We start from the raw sequence: 20,411 nt of genomic DNA on the forward strand, positions 1-20,411 counted from the left end.
CCGTAAATGCCAGATGTTATTATAAACTGCGTGACAGGAAAGCGAGGCAGCAGAGAAACTTAAAGCATCTCTATAATTACATGAATTGCGATGAAACAAGTTAAGCTCTTGTTTGGTTTTCTTCTAAATTGGATCTTGTAAGCTAAACATTATTCTCTCCGTATCTGGGAGCAGATTTGTATGGAACCACAAAATACCCCAAAGGGCCAAAGCAATGCTTAGAAAAAAGAACGAAGCTGGAGGTATCACACTACCTGACTCCAAAATTATATTACAGAGCTACGATAATTAAACAGCATGGTATTGGCAGAAAAACAGACACACAGACCAATGGAACAGAAGTGAGAGCTCAGAAATAAAACCACATGTATATGGGCAAATAATTTTTGACAAAGGAGCCAAAAACACACAATGGAGAAAAGAAAGTCTCTTCAATAAAAGGTGCTGGGAAAATTGGAAAGCCAAATGCAAAAAGAAAGAAACTATTATAGTTTGTCTCCATGTACAAAAATTAATTCAAAATGGAACAAAGACCTAAATATAGGATCTGAAACAATAAATTACATAGAAGAAAACATAGGTACTAAACTTTGGACCTTGGTCATAGGGAACATTTTATGAATTTGACCCCAAAGACAGGAGAAGTAAAGGCAAAAGTAAATGAATGGACTATATTAATCTAAAACACTTCTGCACTGCAAAAGAAACCACCAGTAAAATAAAAAGGCAACCAACTGAATCAGAGAGGTTATTTGCAAACAACAGCTTCAACAAGAGGTTAATATCCAAAATATATAAAGAACTCATACAACTTAACACCAAACAAACAATCCAATTTAAAAGAATGGGCAGAGGACATGAATAGACATACAAATGGCCAACAGATTTATGAAAAGGTATTCAATTTCACTAGCTATTAGGGAAATGCAAATCAAAACTACAATGAGAACCACCTCACACCTGCTAGAATGGCCATTAGCAACAAGATAGGTAATAACAGGTGTTGGAGAGGTAGTGGAGAAAAAGGAGCCCTCATTCACTGCTGGTGGGACTGTGGACTGGTACAACACTATGGAAAACCTGGCAGTTCCTAAAAACATTAGGAATAGAGTTACGATATGACCAACAATCCTGCTTCTGGGTATCTAACAAAAAACCCTCAAAAACAGTTATTTGCAAAGATATATGCATCCCTATCTTAACTGCAACATTATTCATGGTGGTCAAGACATGGAGAAAACCAAAGTGTTCTCGATAGAGGATTGGATAAAGAAGATGTGGTATCTATACTAATAAAAGTGTAATATGCTAATTAGACCGGATAGACCGGACATCTTCCGGTCATCCGCTCCTCCTTCTGGACAAAGCCACAGTGGCAGGGGCCGAGGCAGAGGTGGTTAGGGTGATCAGGCCAGCAGGGGAGCAGTTAGGGGTGATCAGGCCAGCAGGGGAGGGTGGTTAGGGGCGATTATGCCAGCAGGCAGAGGCAGTTAGGGGTGATCAGGCCGGCAGGCAGAGGTGGTTAGGGGGAATCAGGCCAGCAGGCAGAGGCAATTAGGAGCAATCAGGCAGGCAAGCAGAGGGGTTAGGGGTGATCAGGCAGGCAGGCAGGCAGGTGAGCGGTTAGGAGCCAGCAGTCCCGGATTGTGAGAGGGATGTTCGACTGCCAGTTTAGGCCCGATCCCTGCAGGCAGTCGGATATCCCCTGAGAGGTCCCGGATTGGAGAGGGTGCAGGCCAGGCTGAGGGACAACCCCTGTGCACAAATTTTGTGCACTGGGCCTCTAATCTATAATAATAAAAGCATAATATGCTAATTAGACCAGATGTCCTTCTGGATGACCTTCTGGACAAAGCCAGGGCTGTGAGGGAAGCCTGGGTCCCGGGTGCCAGAGGGAAGCTGGTGCTGGCAGCCAGAGGAAGGAAGGCTTACTCTTGTATGAATTTCATGCATTGGGCCTCTAATATATACATAATGGTGTACTACTCAGCCATAAGAAAAGGTGGAATTCTGCCATTTGTGACAACATGGATGGACCTTGAGAATATTATGCTAAGTGAAATGTCAGACAGAAAAAGCTAAGAACCATATGATTTCACTCATATGTGGGCTATGAAACTCATAGACACACACAAGAGTATGGCGGTTACCAGAGGGAAGGGGTGGAGGATAGTAAAGGGTAAAGGGGCCAAATATATAAAAGAAGCCCCAAACCGAAGGGGTTGTTTTCAGATTAGAGGAGGGGGCAGAGGAACGTGGTGGTTCAAGCCCACTTTCATACCTCAGCTCTGCCACCTTCTAGTGGTGTGGCTTTAACTACTCTGGGTCCCAGCTTTCTCTAGGAAAGTGCAGATAATAATATACACGCGTCAGGGGGTGGCTGTGAGGATTAATGAAGACAAGGCATGTAAAGCACTGGCACCGGGCCTAGCACGCGGCGCGCACCGTAAATGCCAGATGTTATTATAAACTGCGTGACAGGAAAGCGAGGCAGCAGAGAAACTTAAAGCATCTCTATAATTACATGAATTGTGATGAAACAAGTTAAACTCTTGCTTGACTTTCTTCTAAATTGGATTTTGTAAGCTAAACATGATCCTCTCTATATCTGAGAGCAGTTGCTAGGAGAAGCTGGCAAAAGGCAATAAAGTGGTGAACTCAGCCATTGTTCCTACAGTAAGTATGAAATGAGATGGGAGGCTCTGGAACGACTTCTTTTCAGAGGGAAAAAACAACTCCCCAAATGAGAAGTCAGGCTAGGAAGCTGATGATGGCGGGAGACAGGCCTAAAGCAAGGGATACGGAAACTGTGCTCCTTGGAAAAAACCCTCTGGTGCTGAGCCTCAGGGACCTTGTTGTGAAAAATGTGTAGCTGGGAATCACATACAACTATTTGTGGAGGCACTTTGGTAAGATCATTTAAGCTGGATGTTTGAGGAAAAGGTAGAAGAACCTATAGACATATCTACCCACTTTAACAGGAGGGAAAATAAATGGTTGGAGGAGAGTTTACACAATGGTCAGGTGTGCAGTTGTGACGTCCGCAGAGCTGGAATAGAATTAATTGTTGATGTTATTATCAGCTGTGTAAATCAAACTGGTTTGTCTTCCTAAGACTCCGTTCCCTCACCTGTAAGATGGGACAAACCCTATCTGCTTGGAAGAGTTATCATGAGGCTGAAATGAGACAGCTTGTGAAGTGCAGAGCATACACTAACAACTGCGAGAAAGGCTCACACTGGTAGTTGACATTACCATCCACAGACGTAGGAAGCGTTCAGTCCCTCAAGTATTTGTGAGATATTCTCATGAATCACACCCATAAAAACAGAAGTTATTGAACTGATTTCTATTCAAGTGTATCGTGATTAGTTTTGGTGCCTATAAGAAAGTTTTAATAAGAGGAATGCATATGCTTTTGTTAACGAAGCATTTGTAGTTAATTTATTCTTGATCAGTTTAAAAGGGTAGCTCCTACTTCTGCTTGGGGCATGCATTTTTCAGGGTTAGTTTCTTTAGAAAGTAAAAGAAATGTCTGAAATCACTGGCCTGGGTTGATGGATTTGTGGCTAAATTGACGAAGGGTGGATTCAGCTTATGAAAAAATATTTATAATCCTTTTGCCTATTTTAGTGTCTGTTTTTGCACACATCTCAGTGGTAATCGGGAGACAAAGATTTGGTGTCTGGCAAATAACTTTTTAAAGTATTCCCCCCGCCCCGCCCCCGCCCCCAACTCCCCAAATCACTATTCATGTTAAGAGTGAAGAAAGGTCTGAGAAAACAATTCCAGCTGTGAGCGAACTGCTGTTATCTGCAGCTTGGATTCTCCAACTAGTTACCTTTCGGTCTCTTTTACTCCACTAGATGCTGTTTGTGACACCAGCCAGCCTCTCTAAGTGGCTGTGCATTATGTGGTGAGAAATACTGAACAAACATAACCCTGCCAGATGCTTTACCTAAGTCTCTCCCAAGAAAACCACAAAATGCCTTTTATGGGATCATTTAAATGAGTTACACCGATAATAAGCAGTGAGGTTTACAAATACATATCTAATGACTCTCTTTATTCATACTAATATGGCAAATGGATATTCTAGAGGTTGCTAAATCACATGCTAAGTGCCTCAGCTGTTTGAAATTCACCAAGTTTCTTTCCTTAATGAAAAACAGATAATGCTGGCTGACAAGAACGCCAACCAAGTGGTCCCTTCTGGCCTGACTGGGACAGAGGGGAGAATATGAAGCGAGCGGAGGTTCTGAACACAGTGCACTTTAAGCGCAAAAGCCTACGAAGCGCATGCCTCCCAAAGCGTACACCGGACTCCTCTCGGCGTGCGTGTAAAATTAAATTCAAACCCGACCCTACCGCCTTGGCAAGCTTCACGCCGTGCTCGTAGGTGAGCGGTTTCTCTTTCATATACAGCAAACGGGCCAAGGTTTTGGGGTCATCACGGAGATCAATCTGGCAAAAAACACACATGTGATAAACTCATTCTTCTTCTCAGGCATGACCAGGTATTTTAAACTGCGACATAACAGATATCCCCCCTCCCCCCTTGACATCTATGAAGTTGATGAATTTTCTCTAAGGAAGCCCACGCACATGCCCATATTAGGTCTGACCAGTACAGCGACTTCCTTGACAATGTACGCATCAGGCTTTCCTTGTCCTCTCCCCTTCAAAGCAGCTACCCCGGGGGCTGAGGGCTTTCTCCAAGGATTCGGTGGCGGTCTCAGATGTTTTTGAAATTTTCTATTTATTTCTAGAGCATTCTGATAGGACATACAAGATAACTGATCAGTCTCATTACCTTACAGTGATGCTTAGTTGATCCCATACTATATTATTCATTTTTAATAGTTTATTTCCTGGCAAAAGAGGCAGATGTTGGCTTTTTTAAACCAAATCTCCGCCCTCACAGGGGTGAGGGTTTGCCCACGGTGGGGATATTCTAACAAAGATGCTGCGGGCTCTGAAGGAAAGTCCTAAGGAGAAATTTCCAAAGGGTTTGTTTGCTCAAGGAATAAGCATTCATCTTTTCAAAGGCAAAACGACTCTGAAAGTAGCATGTGTGTTTGGTTAGGTTTTATAATTTAATTAAATATCTTAGTTGCTATGAAATCTCACTGTGTAAGAGAACCCATGCATACATGAATGGGTGTGAATGTGGGCCCATGCCATTCAGCATTTTTCCTTTCTGTGTCTTCGGGCTAGTACTTTGGGCTTAACACAAAGCACAAAATCTATTTAAAACTATAAAAAGTTGAAACAATATTTAACACCCGTGTGCAATTACTGTTGGAAATCCAAGCAGCGGAACTTCATTAGCTTTCAAAACACTTTAAAGGCGTTCACAGTCGCAGTTTTGTTTATCTGGAATCTCTGCCTTCACTTTGTCCCAAGATCTGGAAGACCCAGGGGCTCACAGGTAAGAGAGAAGAGTGAATCTGTTTGCAGGAGTGTCACCAAGGCTTTCCTGTCATAATATGACTGTTCTGATTGCTGGGGTTACTTTGATGTTCACACCTATTTTGTGACTTTCAAACAATCATGGAATTTAGATGATATAAAAAATATCAGCTGATAAGTATAATTAACATCCCCTCTTCAGTCTTCTGGCTCAGGGCTGGAGAAGGGTGCCAATTTCAAAAATTACTTGGTTATCTATATATATAAAAGGCTAAGTAACCGAGCGTCCGACTGTCCAACCGGTGGACCAGTTGGTACATATGACACGCACTGGCAATACTATATAATAAAAGCCCAATATGCAAAGTGTCTGACCGTTTGTTCCACCAGTCGACCAGTCGCTATGATGCACACTGACCACCAGGGGGTAGATGCTCTGACTGGTAGGTTAGCTTGCTGCTGGGGTCCGGCCATTTGGGACTGGGCGAGACAGGCCTGACATGCCCTGGAACCTTCCCTTGGTCCCTCCCCAGCTCTGATTGGCCCAGATAAGGGAGAGACTGGCCAGACATGCCCTGGAGCCAATCTCCTGCGGTCCCTCCCCAGCCTCTAAAATATTACTTCTAATTAATTTCCTTTCAATGTGCATGAATCCATGCACTGGGCCTCTAGTTTAAGAATAAAAAGCCAAGTGATTCATTTTTAAAGGTCTCATTAAAATGCCCTGTTTCGCATTAAATAGCTCTATTCTTTTCAACTATGGCTAAATAATTATGCAGACCGTAAGAACAGCTGTTTGCAGGATTGATCTCTCTGAGATCCTCTTCTATAGTGTTTGGTAGAAAAAGGATGTTCAAGAGATCCCCAAAGGGCCTTCCCTTTTTGCCACCCTCCCACCCACCCAACCCGCCCTGCCATCTCCGCCTTTTATTTAACCTGGGTCCCGATGAGGACGTAAGGCACATGAGGCATGCAGTCCTTCAGCTCCGGGACCCATTCCTCCTGGACGTTGTGGTAAGAGGCAGGATTTACCACCGAGAAGCAGATCAAAAACACATCCGTGTTGGGGTAGGAGAGAGGCCTCAGCTGGTTGTAGTCCTCCTGTGGGGAGAGCAGAGAGGGTGTACAGCCTGGGGAGGGGGGTCCCGTTTGGTGCAGTGGAATCCTGACACAGGCAAGATTCCACAGACCCCGTTCCTCCCCCTGCCCCGGAGTCTGGTGCTTGCTTATGTCACTAGAAATAAAGGAGCCATCAGTTAGGAGACACCTTTTTGTTGTGTGTGGAGATGATAAATTGCTCCCTTTTAAGATGAACTTTAAAAAAATATTTTTAACAGCTTTAGTGAGATAATTTACATACCATAAAGTTCACCCCTTTAATGCGCATACTTCAATAAGGATTATTGCAATTCTGTCACATTGGAATTGTGTTGTACTGAATATGTTTTTAAATTAGTGGGCCATTGGCCAAGGCTCAGAAATTCTCTCCTTATACAACTTTTAAAAGTTGCATTTAAATTTAACTTAGAAAAGCTAACTAAAATGCAAAACAAAGAGTTGAAGAATTATGTTGTGTGAAGGTTTAGAGCTCAGAATTTGGGATTTGTTTCTAAGTCTGCCTACCACCATAGGGTGGCTTAATAAATAAAATGCCAGTTTATTTATTAATTTTCTCCCCAGAGACTTTTCCGACCAGAATATGCTAAGAATGCTCCTTTCCAGGCCATAACCTACAACTGTTTATGACATCTGCCCTTTCACGTATTCCTCACACCTGGGGTGTCATAAATGGAGCAGGACCTTGCTGATTTTTTCCTCATGCCCCACTTGTACTCTGTCCATGGCAAATATTCCATAAATGCTGTTGACTGATTAGATGGCACTGGTCTTCAGTGACCTGCAAATGAACACATGGCTTTTCCATGGGTCACTTACTGCAATAGAATCATCTGGGGAGTTTTAAGACCATCTTGATGCCCTGTTAGCCAACTACCTGCCCTTACCCACTCTCCTACTCTGGGGCAAATTAAATCAGAATATCCGGCTTGCATATCTGGGCATTCGGACTTCCTTGGTCTGGAGTTGAGAACAGTTGTTTATATCATCATCATCATCATCATCATCATCATCATCTTCACCATCAGCTATATATATAATCAAGGACTCATTCCTAAAGGCATTGTTTCAAGCACTTACATGCATTATCCTGTTGAGTCCTCACCACTGGAATGATGGTACCATCACTGTCCACATTTCATAGAAGAGGAAGTTAAGGTTAAGAGAAGTTCAGCAACTGACAAATGTCACAGAACTATTAAATATAAGGATGGGATATTTAGCCTGAATCCAACTCTAGCTCTTAATCGTGACCACACTATTTGCTTCAGAATTTTAAGTGGCAGATTAAACATTTTCTTGAAAATTCAGTTACCCAGGAATCTTAATATAGACTAATGCTTTACCCAGGGAGCTAAGAAACTTAGAGACCACAGGGTATATATAGTTATCTATTTCATGGCCTGCATCTATTAGAAAATACCACCAGATGGCAGCAAACACTGTATTTTTAAAACCTCAAAGCCAAAAAACAAAACACAACTGGGAGGAATGTCACAGGGAGGTGAGGTAGGAGCAAATAACTGGTAGTTAGGAACATGTTTATTTGACTTTCTACCCAGAAGCTATCAAATGAGTCCCTCCAGCTGAGGGGCTTCTGACCGTGTCCTTCATCGGACCTTATCCTGCTCAGTATTCTGATCTCTCTTCTGTGGAAACGTTCGTCTTGCTGGGTTACTCCCTTTAAAAAGATGTATTAAGTGCCTCCTGAACATCTGTCACTGTGAAGGATGCTATAAAAACTATAGAAAGTGAGTAAGAATTGTCAATCCAGTCGTGGAAAAAAATGAAAATATGGGAAACAACTCAATTTATGTGGAAGTGAGACGGGTGAAGTATTTCTTGTTCTTTGTTAGCTCCATGATCACAGAATAATGAGACTCTTGATTTGACTGCATGATCTGACAGTCAGTACCGTGGCTCCCAAAAGCATGGTCCCCGGACCAGCAGCATTGGCATCACTTGGGCGCGTGGTGGGCATGTCCACTCCAGGCCCTGCCCAGCCCTCCTGGAGCTGAGGCTCTGGGGGAGGGGGGCTGCACCCTCGGTGTCTCTGTGTGCCCTCCAGGTGACTCTGGAATCGTGTTTCAGAAACACGGGTTACCGTGCTTCCCTTTCCCCTCAGCCGATTTTGTAGTTTAAGAAACCCAGGCCTAGACAGATGCTCTAAGTGACTGTATTGGGACCAGAGAGCAAACGTACCTTTAAAGAAGCCTCACACCTGGGCCGCCTGGGCTCTTTCAGCCCCTTTGCCACGGGCCAGAGCTGTGAAACGTGGCAGGGCTGGGGGTTAGTAACAGGGACTCCTGGGGACTGAGAGCCGGGCAGTGGGAGGTCGAGGGAGGTGAATGTGTACCAGCTGATAACTTCAGTGGCTTTTATTTGTGACGGGGCACACTGTGAGCCTAGATTGGAGGTTAGATGGTGTAAAGGGCTGAGAGGAGTGGATGAAGAGTCTAGCTGGTGTTTGAAATTGAGAGTGGAAGACCAGTGCTTGAGTGCTTCTTGAAGGGACAGTGTTTTAATCTGAAAGAACAACTCAAATGGGGCTTTGGAGGGTTAAAGTGGACAAAGGGGCTGGGGTGAGGGTTGGGGTGGGAAATCGGGGGAGGGTGTTACGGAGGGATTTGGAGCAAGGTAGGCGTTGTACTTCCCACCTAACTTCACCCCAAAGGCAGGGGAGTGTTTGGTCTGAAGGCACACCTGGTGTTCTGGGGGGAGTCTGGGTGACTATTAGAAAAGTTCAGGGACCAGCTTAGCATCAAATGGTGCAGGTGGTGAGTGAGACCATTAGACCAGCCCTCCTCAGACTATATACACATTTGAATCCCCCGGGACCTTGTTAAAGTGCAGATTCTTATTCAGCAGCAGGTCTGGGATGAAGCCCAAGAGTTTGCATTTCTAACCACTTTCCAGGTCACGCTGACCCTGCTGGTCCAGGGACCACACTTGGAGTGGCAAGGACAGTGCATCGCACATTCCTTCCGCCTCTTATCCCCCAGTCAATTGGAAGTAGGAGTCTGCTTCCAAGTCTTCTTGGGTTTAGGACATTTATCCCAGATTTTCAGCACAAGTCTCATTTTCACATTATCCCACAAACACACTCATAGCTTCCAGGCCTGGCTTGGAAAATCTGGGCAACATACCTCGGGCGGGAGTGTGGCACAGCGCTTAAGAGCAGGGCTAGGGAGGCACATTCTCTGGGTTCAAATCTCACCCTGCCGGTGACTGCTGTGTAATCTTGGGTCAGTTCTCTCTGCCTCAGTTTCTTTATCTATAAAATGGTTGGTAATAGTGTTGGCCTCATAGGACTCTGATGGGTATAAAATGTGTTAATATTTGTACACCACTGAGAACAGAGCCCTGAGTGTAGTATGTTCTTTAGTAGTCAGGAGTCCATCCTCCATCCCATGCCAACGATCGCTGCAGAGCCCTTATCCTCACTGGATAGCAGCACTGAATCCGAAGTGAGCTTTTTATAAACTGAGTAGTAATGAGACCCAATTGTTTACATGCTCTTGTCGAAACTCTGATTCAACGTCCCTACAGATTCATTTTTCAAAATTTGGGGGGAAGTAAGATCGTGTCCTAAGGTTACTTGTCATGTGGGGAAACTGCCATCTAACCCCCAATTTGCACACTTCTAAAACCACAGTAAGATGCGTGTGATTGAGAAAGGGTGGGTTACTCATTGAGAAAAAACAATTATTTTGAGGTTTTAGGCAAACTTTCCACGGAGGATTGATGCCAGGTCCTGTGCTCCAGATGGCCCCACTGGGTGAGCCAACAGCGAAGGGGAAGACTGACGTCCTTCCAAGTAGGCCCTGGGGTGCCATTAACGAAGCCCAGCTGTACTTGGCACCCCCCTCCCCACATCTGTTTCACGTCTCTGCAGCCCATGGGGAAAGGGGCTTCAGAAATCAGGACCGGTGCAGGCCTGGCTGAGGCGTGCAGCTGATGACCTTCCTGCTCCCACATGCCCATGGTCACTGGTGACAGATAAGCTGCCGTGGGCTGTGGTTTCTCAGTGACACACCCATTCTGTGCTTGTCCACGTGGGGCTTGCATCAGGGAACTCTGGGATGTACCCTGCTGAGAACCAGACTCCTGACACCAAAAGATTCTTGTTCCTCCCTGGCAGCGCCACCAACAGCCACTTTTGCAGATGTTGCCTTTGAGATATGTCCATCCTGGAGTTTGGTCCGAGAGGCCTCAATTTGAGCAGCGCTTTGCCCATATGTAAGCCAGGGCCTACTCAGAGAAGGAGGCACGATGTCTTAGTACCATGGCTGGCTCCACTCTAGGTGGTGGGAAGGGGTGGGAGGACGCTGGGCGCAGAGCCATGACCTGGGAAAGACCCCTCTCCTAGCTTGGCATTCCTCAGCCTGCGAAGGGCCAGGCGTCGCTCCAGCGTCCCCACCCCAGCATCCTGCTCTCCATTGGCCTCTCACGATGCACTCTAAACAACAGGCCTGCAAGCACGTCATGGAAAAGTCGGCTCTCGGATTCTCTGAAGCTGAGCCAAAGGCCTGAACTCTAGAGATCCCTTTCAGAGAGATGCTCAGAAATACACTCCTAGGGGCATGTGCCGGGCAGGATGAGGCGGCAAGACCTCGAGGGGTCTGGCTCACAGGCCTGGCCTTATTGCCTCCCCAGTGTGAGCTGAGGGGCAACATGCAGTCACCCTGAGAAACAGCCCTCATTTCATTGTCTAACCCAGTGATTTTCAACTGGTGTGCTGCAAGTATTTTTAAAACATGCAATACCTGACTAGTTAGGGGCACTGACACTTCCCTTAGATTGTCAAATAAAAAAGTGACAAAAGCCAACACAACAGCTGTCCAATGTAGCTGAATCAAAATTACACCTATTTTTTTTTGTCAGATCAGCAAAAAGTGTAATATAGTCTTTGTTGTGCCCCAGATTTCTGGTAATTAGTTTATGAGATGAAAAGGGTTGAAAATCTCTGGCCTAGCCTAATGTTTGGAATTCTAACTGATGAAGCAGAGTTCTGAAGACTGTTTGTAAAAGACTCTACTCCAAGTCCAAATATTAGTTTGTTTCAGGCTTTGGGGAGAGAGCTAATCTCTAACAGCAGCTGCCATGTGCTGGCAGTGTATGTGTGTGACTTCATTATGAACTGTCTTTATAAAGCAAATGCTTGGCTGGCTTGTCAAGGGCTGGGTTAAGGTCTCAGTTGTGCCCAAGGCCAACAAAGTGGGGCCAAGTGGTGGAAATCAGGTCAAAAGATTTGTCCAGGGGTAACTTTGAGGGTAGAAATAATGAGTTCCTATCAATTTACCTTTCAGAACACGTGCTTTTTGAGGTTGGTTTCATCAACTCTGACCCAGAGTTAGCTCAAGCAAAGATGCGGGACACTGCTTCTTGGTTTATTCATGAAATAGAATTATGCACAGCAAGCCATCTTGCTGGGAACTCTATAGCTGGGTTCAGTGACTTATTTCCTTTTTGTGGTTCAAAAAGGAATCAAGTTTGAGATCACGGCTCTTTCTTACTAGCAACTCTGGCCAAATGAGTATTTTTGAGTTTGTTATAGATGTTCCTTAGCCACATGACTGCAGCAACATTACTAGAATGTAACTGAGGAGGTGACTACTCTATCTGAGGCAGGGAGTGGAAATTTTGGGACAATGCTTCTAAATTAGATTTGTTATAAAGACTGATTGGCAGAGTCATAGAACCATGGGAATCAACTCAGGTAATATTTTTCACCACCTCTTCCTAACACTAGGGACCATGCCTCAACCACCAAGGACTTCTAGAGGAGTGCTTCTTGAATTTTAATGTGCACATGAATCACCTGGGGATCTTTTAAAAATAAATTTTAGAATGTGGTAGGTGGAGGCGGGGCCTGAGATCTACATTCCTAATAGGGTCACTTGTGACATGGATGCTGCTAGTCATTGGACCATATTGTGAGTGACAAGGATGATGTACAGACCAGTAGCAGTATCACCAGGGAACGTGTGAGAAATGCAAATTCTTGAGCTCTACTTGTAGAATAAGAAACTGGGGCTGGGGCCCAGTGGCTGGTTTTTGTGTGATTGTGATGCCGTTCAAGTTTGAGAACTGGTCTACAAAATGAACTACCTGTCATCCTTAGTGTAACAAATTTCAACATTTAATAATCCTTTACTGCTGAAAGGTTTCCCTTAGGTCTAGCTTCAAATCATTTTGCTTAATTACTCTATTTCTTTTAGCCTTTCTTGGAGTCATCTTTTTTATTTTTAATCCTCACCTGATATTTTCCATTGATTTTCAAAAAGAGGAAGGGAGAGAGAGAAGAATAGTAATTAGTTGCCTCCTGCATGCACCCCTGTTGGGATCAAACCCACAGCCTAGATCAGTGATGGTGAACTTATGACACACGTGTCAAAGGTGACAGGTGAACTCAATTTTTTGGTTGATTTTTCTTTGTTAAATGGCATTTCAATATATAAAATAAATATCAAAAATATAAGTCTTTGTTTTACTATGGTTGCAAATATCAAAAAATTTCTATATGTGACAGGGCACCAGAGTTAAGTTAGGGTTTTTCAAAATGCTGACACGCCGAGCTCAATAGGTTCGCCATCACTGGCCTAGCTCATTGCAGATGCAAATGCCCTGATTGGAAATAGATCCCACAGCCCTTGTGATGCACAGGATGATACCCAACCAACTGAACCACTGGGCCAGGGCTCTTGGAGTCATCTTTTAAAGTTCCTAACCACAGAATTTGAGGCCTAGAGGAAAATGTAAGACATGTTCTGATTCTTTTTCCTCGTGTTTTATGTTCCCCTATGAGCCTTGTCTACCTCTGAGCTTTCAAAGTAGCTGCTGGAAAACATTAAAGTGAAAGTTAAGTTGAAGAAATACCTAAAACCATTTGTTGTTATATTTTATCCGTGCTCATCACTTTCCCTGGTGTCAGAGGTTTAGGTCATTCTGCTTTCTTCAATTTGGTGTTTAAAGATATTTTTGCACTGCCTTAGAGCTTCATCTCCTATACTAGTATTGTCTAAGTTTTTTTTCTATAAAGGACAGAGCAGTGGGAAAGAAGAATTGAACTCCACACAAGCTTTTAAACCATTTTATTGAATTTGAAATTAAATAGAGGCCTGGGGAGGTTGTTCTGGGGACAATTAACGCACAGAAGCTAACAATTGCATGGACTGCTATACAAGAGGGAGGGCATGAGGGGCACAGAGCACTGTTTAGAAGGCACGGGAAACAGAGGTTTCAGAGTCAGGCAATAATTCTTGCTGTACAGAACTTTGCAAACTGGATTTAATATCTATAAAATCTGACTATAGGGGAGAAGGCTGTAAACTCCTCTTGCTTTAAGGCTGTGAGTCCCTGATGAAGGGGAACACACCAATGATTATGTGATTGAGTTTGGCAACTCCAGACCAAAGAGCAGTGTACCCTTCTTGCTGGAATGCTTTCTGGTGGAGGAGTAGCCAAGTATGAGCTGCACCGAAGCCCCTGTACTTAGCTCAGAGGAGACAAACCAATTTTCCCATATTGGGCATCTGGGGGTATCCTGTCCTAGTTCTGTGTCTTGGTATTAATGTGAGTTTCCACTTCCTGAGAGTAGATGTCCCAAATAGCCATCTGCTGATGAGTAGAAACTGGATGCTCTTATAAGCATTGAGTCTGGAGCTAAATTTTCTAGGTTCCCCACTTCCTAGACCTGCCCAACATTAGCCTTTGATGTCCCACAGACATTTATACAGTGGTCCTTGAATGCATACAGAAATCCCAAATAAAATTCCATTTACTATTTTTTTTTTCTAGTATAGAGCTTTCAAGTTGAGCAGAAAGACATATATCCAGATAATTAGGGGGTTGGAGGGAGGGGAGACAAATGTACTAGTATAACTATAAATAACAATTACCAGGAAACCCACAGTGGGAAAGAGTATGGTCAGATGTTCACTCCAAAGGGCTTAAGATGTAAAACTAAACAACCCACTGATTCTGACCTTAATAAATGACCCAAGACATATGGTAACAAAAGCTCTATCATAGAAATTGGCCCACAGCTATCAATTGCTTAACCACTTCCTCTCCAACCCATGAATTTATAACATTAGAAACTTTTCATAATGAAGTATAGGGTGTTAGGAAAGAAAGTGATGGTGGCATTTTCACCAAATAGAGCAGTGGTTCTCAACCTTCCTAATGCCGCGACCCTTTAATACAGTTCCTCATGTTGTGGTGACCCCCAATTTCATTGTTACAAATTGAACATAATTAAAGCATAGTGATTAATCACAAAAACAATATGTAATTATATATGTGTTTTCCGATGGTCTTAGGCGACCCCGGTGAAAGGGTCGTTCGACCCCCAAAGGGGTCGTGACCCACAGGTTGAGAACCACTGAAGTAGAGCATGTGCTAACTGATTAAGTGTTGAGAGTTCTAGTTCATTGCTTTACGTTAATGGTTGGCCAGGTTTTCCAACTTGAAGAAACATATCTGACAGAGTGAGAATATTTCAAAACTCTTAGAGAATTGAGAGTCAACTTCTAGTTATTCAGTTATTCACTTTTGGAAAACATCTAGTTCTGGCTTTTCTTTTTCCCAACACTTACTCTGTCTTCTTCCTACCCCTCACTCACTATCCCCTATCTCATTCTGAACATTTTCACAGCTCATTAGGCAATTCAAATAAAGGGTGGGCAAAGAATATAATGCAAAAATATAATGGGTGAAACTCAAATTTGAAATTGACTCGGTAATCCTAGATCTGGAATCGGTATGGGTAGGAAGAACTTGAGAGTCTTGGCCAAATACATTCTTTTGGTTATTGTTAGTCATCAATCAATGAATGAATGATTATTTGCCTATTAACATCTTGAATCATGAATGGTTTGGTTTTTTGTAATTATAAATATTTTTAAGATATTAAGAATATGCTTTGGTTGTCATTTAGGTAGATAATAAATTTGCCCCCAATGATCAGAAGAGGTAATATCTATTGAATGAACCAATATAATAAAAATAAATCAAGATAATAATAAATCAAGATAGTAAAAATATACCTGTCCTGCCGTGTCATACAGTCCGAGCAAGTGTTGCTTGTCTCCCACGGTCACAGTAACTAGGGGAGAAGAGAAGAGGAGAGCCCATAAATACAAGCTTCAATCAGGAGCCTTCACATTTCTCTATGCCAACATCTCTTTGGGCAGCGAGGATAAGCATATGCCTCATCCATGTATATTCTAAACCAAGATGACAGCATGATTTCCAAACGAAAGACAACCTTGCGCCCTAACCGGTTTGGCTCAGTGGATAGAGCGTCAGCCTGTGGACTCAAGGGTCCCAGGTTCAATTCCGGTCAAGGGCATGTACCTTGGTTGCAGGCACATCCCCAGTAGGGAGTGTGCAGGAGGCAGCTGATCGATGTTTCTCTCTCATCGATGTGTTTAACTCTCTATCCCTCTTCCTTCCTCTCTGTAAAAAATCAATAAAATATATTAAAAAAAAGAAAAGAAAGACAACCTTGGGCTGCAGGAAGACTGGATGGGCTGAGCCAAGTCCAAGTTTTTCAGATGAGATTGTTATTGGGGGAAGTTGGGGTATCATTTTCCCCCTGACTGCCAGGGTTGGAGTCCTTATGATATCTGGAGAAAAAGAATTTTCTGAGACTTGCATGTGAAGATGAGTGATTTTTATTTGCATGGCATTACATCCCTGGGTTTCTAAAGTCCCATTTCCCTTAATCCAGTCCTGGAAGAAGTATAATTGGGGTTATAGAGCTAAAAGCAAAGCCAGTGCCCAGGGTTCCCTTTCCATGTTGCAGCCGGGTCCAGTTCAGCATCAGGCTAATTTCAGTCCATTAGTTCATTGTGTGTGGGGTCCACATGGCCTGCAGGTGAGCCAAGAGAGCACTGCCCCCCTCCCCACAAAAGAGTCCCAAGAGGACAAAGAGAGAGAACTTGTTTGTTCGGGGGATTAAATCTTCCAAATTTCTTGCCCTTGCAGTGGCCACACCCATTCTGGCCAATGACCTATTCCAGGTGTGACTGACAGGAAAGTACCCTCCCTATGTCACCCCAACTTTACTGGGCATTTGTCTATCTTCCCTTGCTGGACCCCTGAGGGGTGCAAAATTGTAGCTTCCTGGCAAAGCTGCCCAAATGACATGCCTATAATACTTGGCCTTCCCTTTGCTCTTTTCCTGTTATTAATAACTAGATTAATTACAATGACATCAAGATGAATATTATTGGTGACACTAAGGCACGCTGTAGACTTCTCATTGATTCTTATTAAGCCTTAAAATATCAAGCTCCTGAAGGAAAAAAATGCTGAACTTTTTATTGGTTATTTTTCCATTTTGTTTGGTTTGAACCACCTTTCAGGACACAGAATTGTGTAAGCAATCTGTTAGAAATGTCTGTTTTTATCTGTCTTTGAAATGTTAATAAAATCCCCAAAACAAAGAATATTAACCCACCTGCATATTTTATAATCTATAAGGCAAAGCAAATAATGAAACAAGATGGACTTCATATTTATTTTAAAGAAGTTTCTTAAATGGAATATTCCTGTGCTTTAGCTCAACTGGTTCATTATAATTTTGAAACTCAGTTGCAGGAAGACATGTTGTATGGGTTCAGTTTCACATACCTAAAGGGTGTATGTAGAGTGAAAAGTGGAGAGTTTGATTTACCCAGCAGGCCTACTGCTTTGCCAAGCAATTGTATCCAAAAAATGAGAAGTAATAGAGGGATACCATCCACTCTGTACATGTCTGGAAATGAAATAAAGTCTCAACTTGAAACTAAACTGAGATTGAACAGATTGAATGCATAATACACTTCTCTTGGTGAGTGGAAAGAACAAACTTAGATTTCTAAAAAAATATTTAATTTCTCTTTGGAAAAAGGATATAAAATAATAAAGGAGAATGTGATTTTTCCTAGTTGATTAAAAACTGCAAATGCAATGTAAAGGTGCCTTCTACCATTAGCTATGCAGGAAAGAGAAACTGAATTAGCAATCTTTTATTTTTATTTACTGATTTTAGAGAGAGAGGAAGATAGAGCTAGAGAGAGATCTATTTGCTGTCCCACGTTATTTATGCATTCATTGGTAGCTTCTTGTATGTGTCCTGACTGGGGATCAAACCCACAACCTTGGTCTATTGGGGCTGACACTCTAACCAACTGAACTACCCAGCCAGGGCTGAATTAGCAACCTTTTAACCAGTTAACTGCCATGATATTTTGAATTTAATTAAAAAAGGTCCACCGCTTGCGTCTATAGACGCCTATGGTGTGCAAATGGTTAAAACCCTATCTCCAACATATGCCAGCCAAATTCTCTAGTCTGCTGATTTGGTACTGATTTTACTTTTATTTATTTTCAGATTGATGGGCTACATGTATGCAAAGTACTTCTTAAGGGGGCTCATCCTTTGCAAAGCACTCGTTTAAAAGCACTGACTCCACAGACACTGGGGATTTTTTTTTTTTTTTTAAATCTACACAGGTCCACACGTGTTAAGTTTGACAACATCGCTGTAGCCACTCAGCTTTTAAACGTGCACTTTAACGTGGTGAACCCAGCTCCGCCCAACCCTGGTGACAACACTAACAGAAGGGATTTTAAACCTTTTTACTTCCTTTCAAACGCCAGGATAGTGTTGGGAGTGAAGGTGAGCCGGCGTGGCCCTCACTCTTGGTCCTGCTCTGTTTTGCTCTTCCTGAATGCTTTTGCTTAAGTCCAGCCCTATGTTCCTGAACTCTGCCTAAATGCTTCCTTTCGTGGCCAACTCACTACCTAGTCACGGATCAGGAACCAAGGGAAGAAGTCCAGCCATTTCCAGGAATTTCCTACCTCTACCAAGCCCAGGGCATGCCGGTCAGGGGCAGCTGTTCCAGGGACGCCCGTGGGCCATGCCACGACCTCCAGCCCGGAGCCTCCTGGGGCGCAAGCCCTGGCCGCTGTCACCCCGGGCTCCACCGAGAGCTGCAGACATTCCTGAGCAGTGGCCCTGACCTTTGGCACGGGAGCCCTGAAGCTCCTGCTCGGGTTTTCAGAGAACCATTCCCTCGGCCCGCTTGTCCCCAGGCCTCCCCCTTGGCAGCGGTGGGGCCAGCGCCAGCCCCCTCCAGGGGCCTTTGCGATCCTGGTCCTCTCACAACTGGGAGTAGGAGGCCTGTCGGAGCGTGGAGAGGAGGGGTTACCAGCAAGATGTGGTGCAGCATAGTAAACGCCAAGCCAGGGCAGCGCGCACAGGTTAGGTCGAGCTCGCAGGAGGGGTATGACTGTGCGTGCGTACGTGCGTGTACGTGCGTGTGCGTGTACGTACGTGTGCGTGTGCGTGATGTGGGGCGTGGGAACGCCAGAGGGGCACTGCTGGGTGTGCGCATGCGCACTGCTGGAGCGCGGTCAGAAAGGGCTTTCCGGAGGAGGTGTGTGAGCTCAGGCCCCAGGATGGCCACAGGTTCCCCAAGGTGCATCCACCGAAGGGATAAGGGCGGTCCAGGAGCCACCAGGGTGTGCTGGGAGCGGGGCACGGGGTGGTGCACTAGCTCCCTGGGGTGCATGGGGAGATGGGGCAGAAGAGGTGGGCATGCAGGGTGGGGCTATGCTGATTCACGAATGCAGCCTTTATTCGGAAGGCTTTGTTGATCAATGAAAGCCCCCAATTCTTCTTCTCCCCCTTCTCTCTCCCCCCCCCCCCCAAGAAAGTGAAAGAGAAGGAATGAAAACAATATCCTGGGTTCTGGCAAATGGCGGGAAGATGGAGGGTGACATGTTGGGGTAGAAGTGGTGTGGTTTTCCTCTCTGCTGGCCAGTGGCTGTCTCCTCTGTGTGCTTGGCCAGCTCTGCTGGAGGAATCCAAAGGAAGGGAGCAGGGCTTGTGCCCCTGTCTCTGGAAGTTACTTTTATTCTCTCTTCTCTGCCCTTTCATTTTCCCATTCTATCGGAAGATAAGTGGATCGCACAGTTGATGCTAGAGAACATCTAGGGACAGCCAGAGACAGATCCAGGCGTTAATCACAGATGTGGGTTGTCCAAATGGCTTTGTGAGCCCTTATCTTGGACTAGCAGTGGAGGCCTTATTGTTGCCAACAGGCTGCAGTGTCCTCTGAGGCCCCTCAGTTTGGAAATGAATCAGCCACAGCAGCACAGAAGGCAGGTGTGCCCTAAAATGCTAACAGTAAATGTAGTGAGGTTGAGAGAGCAGGATCTAAGTCAGGTGGGTCTCATTACAATCCTGCCTTTGCTATTCGCTGTCTGCGTGACCTTGGGAAAGTCACCTAACATCTCTGAGCCCCTGTTTCCTTATTTGTTAAAAATGGGGATAACGTTGCCTACCAAAGTGAGGACTTGTGAGAAGGAAATTAAATGAGAAAATGCCTGGCACACAGCCTGGCCCATGCATAGTGGGTGCCGAACAACTGTTCTTTTCTCTCCTTCAGCAAATGCTTATTAAACCTCTTCTAAGGACAAGTCTCTCTTGCTCTCCACTGTATACCCAGTGCACATTAACTGGCACATAATAGGGTCCTAATATTTGTGAATTACTGGTCACTTTCTGTCCTAAACAGTAGCTATTTAGATACTTGTCTTATATCTCCAACTGGACAGGAAGGTCCTTGAGAACAGGATTCCCATACCCCATGTCTCACACAGTACACACACAGATCCTGGCAAGCGTAGTAAATGCTGAACACAGAAATGGAACACCAGGGGCAACTCAGGCAGAGGAGAGTCCTTCAAGCTGTGCAGACCTGCAGTTTGAGGCTCCTGGCAAGGCCTAACGGCTGGGAAGTGCCCGCAGCCAGCAAATCTGCCTGGCAGACAGCAGTCAGGCTGAAATCCCAGATCACCTTCTCTTCTCAGACTCTTAGCGTTGT

At 44.4% G+C, this 20,411-nt stretch overlaps 1 protein-coding gene across 1 annotated transcript in view; it reads right to left on the reverse strand.

Annotated features, from left to right (window-relative positions):
* RHOJ (ras homolog family member J) overlaps positions 1-20,411 on the reverse strand; it is an 83,759-nt gene that overhangs the window by 9,196 nt on the left and 54,152 nt on the right. Inside the window, exons 2-4 of the mRNA XM_059694102.1 lie at positions 15,579-15,637; positions 6,349-6,513; positions 4,369-4,464 (exon numbers count right to left, since the gene is read on the reverse strand). Of these exons, the coding sequence (XP_059550085.1) occupies positions 4,369-4,464; positions 6,349-6,513; positions 15,579-15,637 (320 nt within the window). The remainder of the gene's footprint in view (positions 1-4,368; positions 4,465-6,348; positions 6,514-15,578; positions 15,638-20,411) is intronic.

Source organism: Myotis daubentonii, chromosome 1 (genome assembly GCF_963259705.1).
Source record: "Myotis daubentonii chromosome 1, mMyoDau2.1, whole genome shotgun sequence".
NCBI lineage: Eukaryota > Metazoa > Chordata > Mammalia > Chiroptera > Vespertilionidae > Myotis > Myotis daubentonii.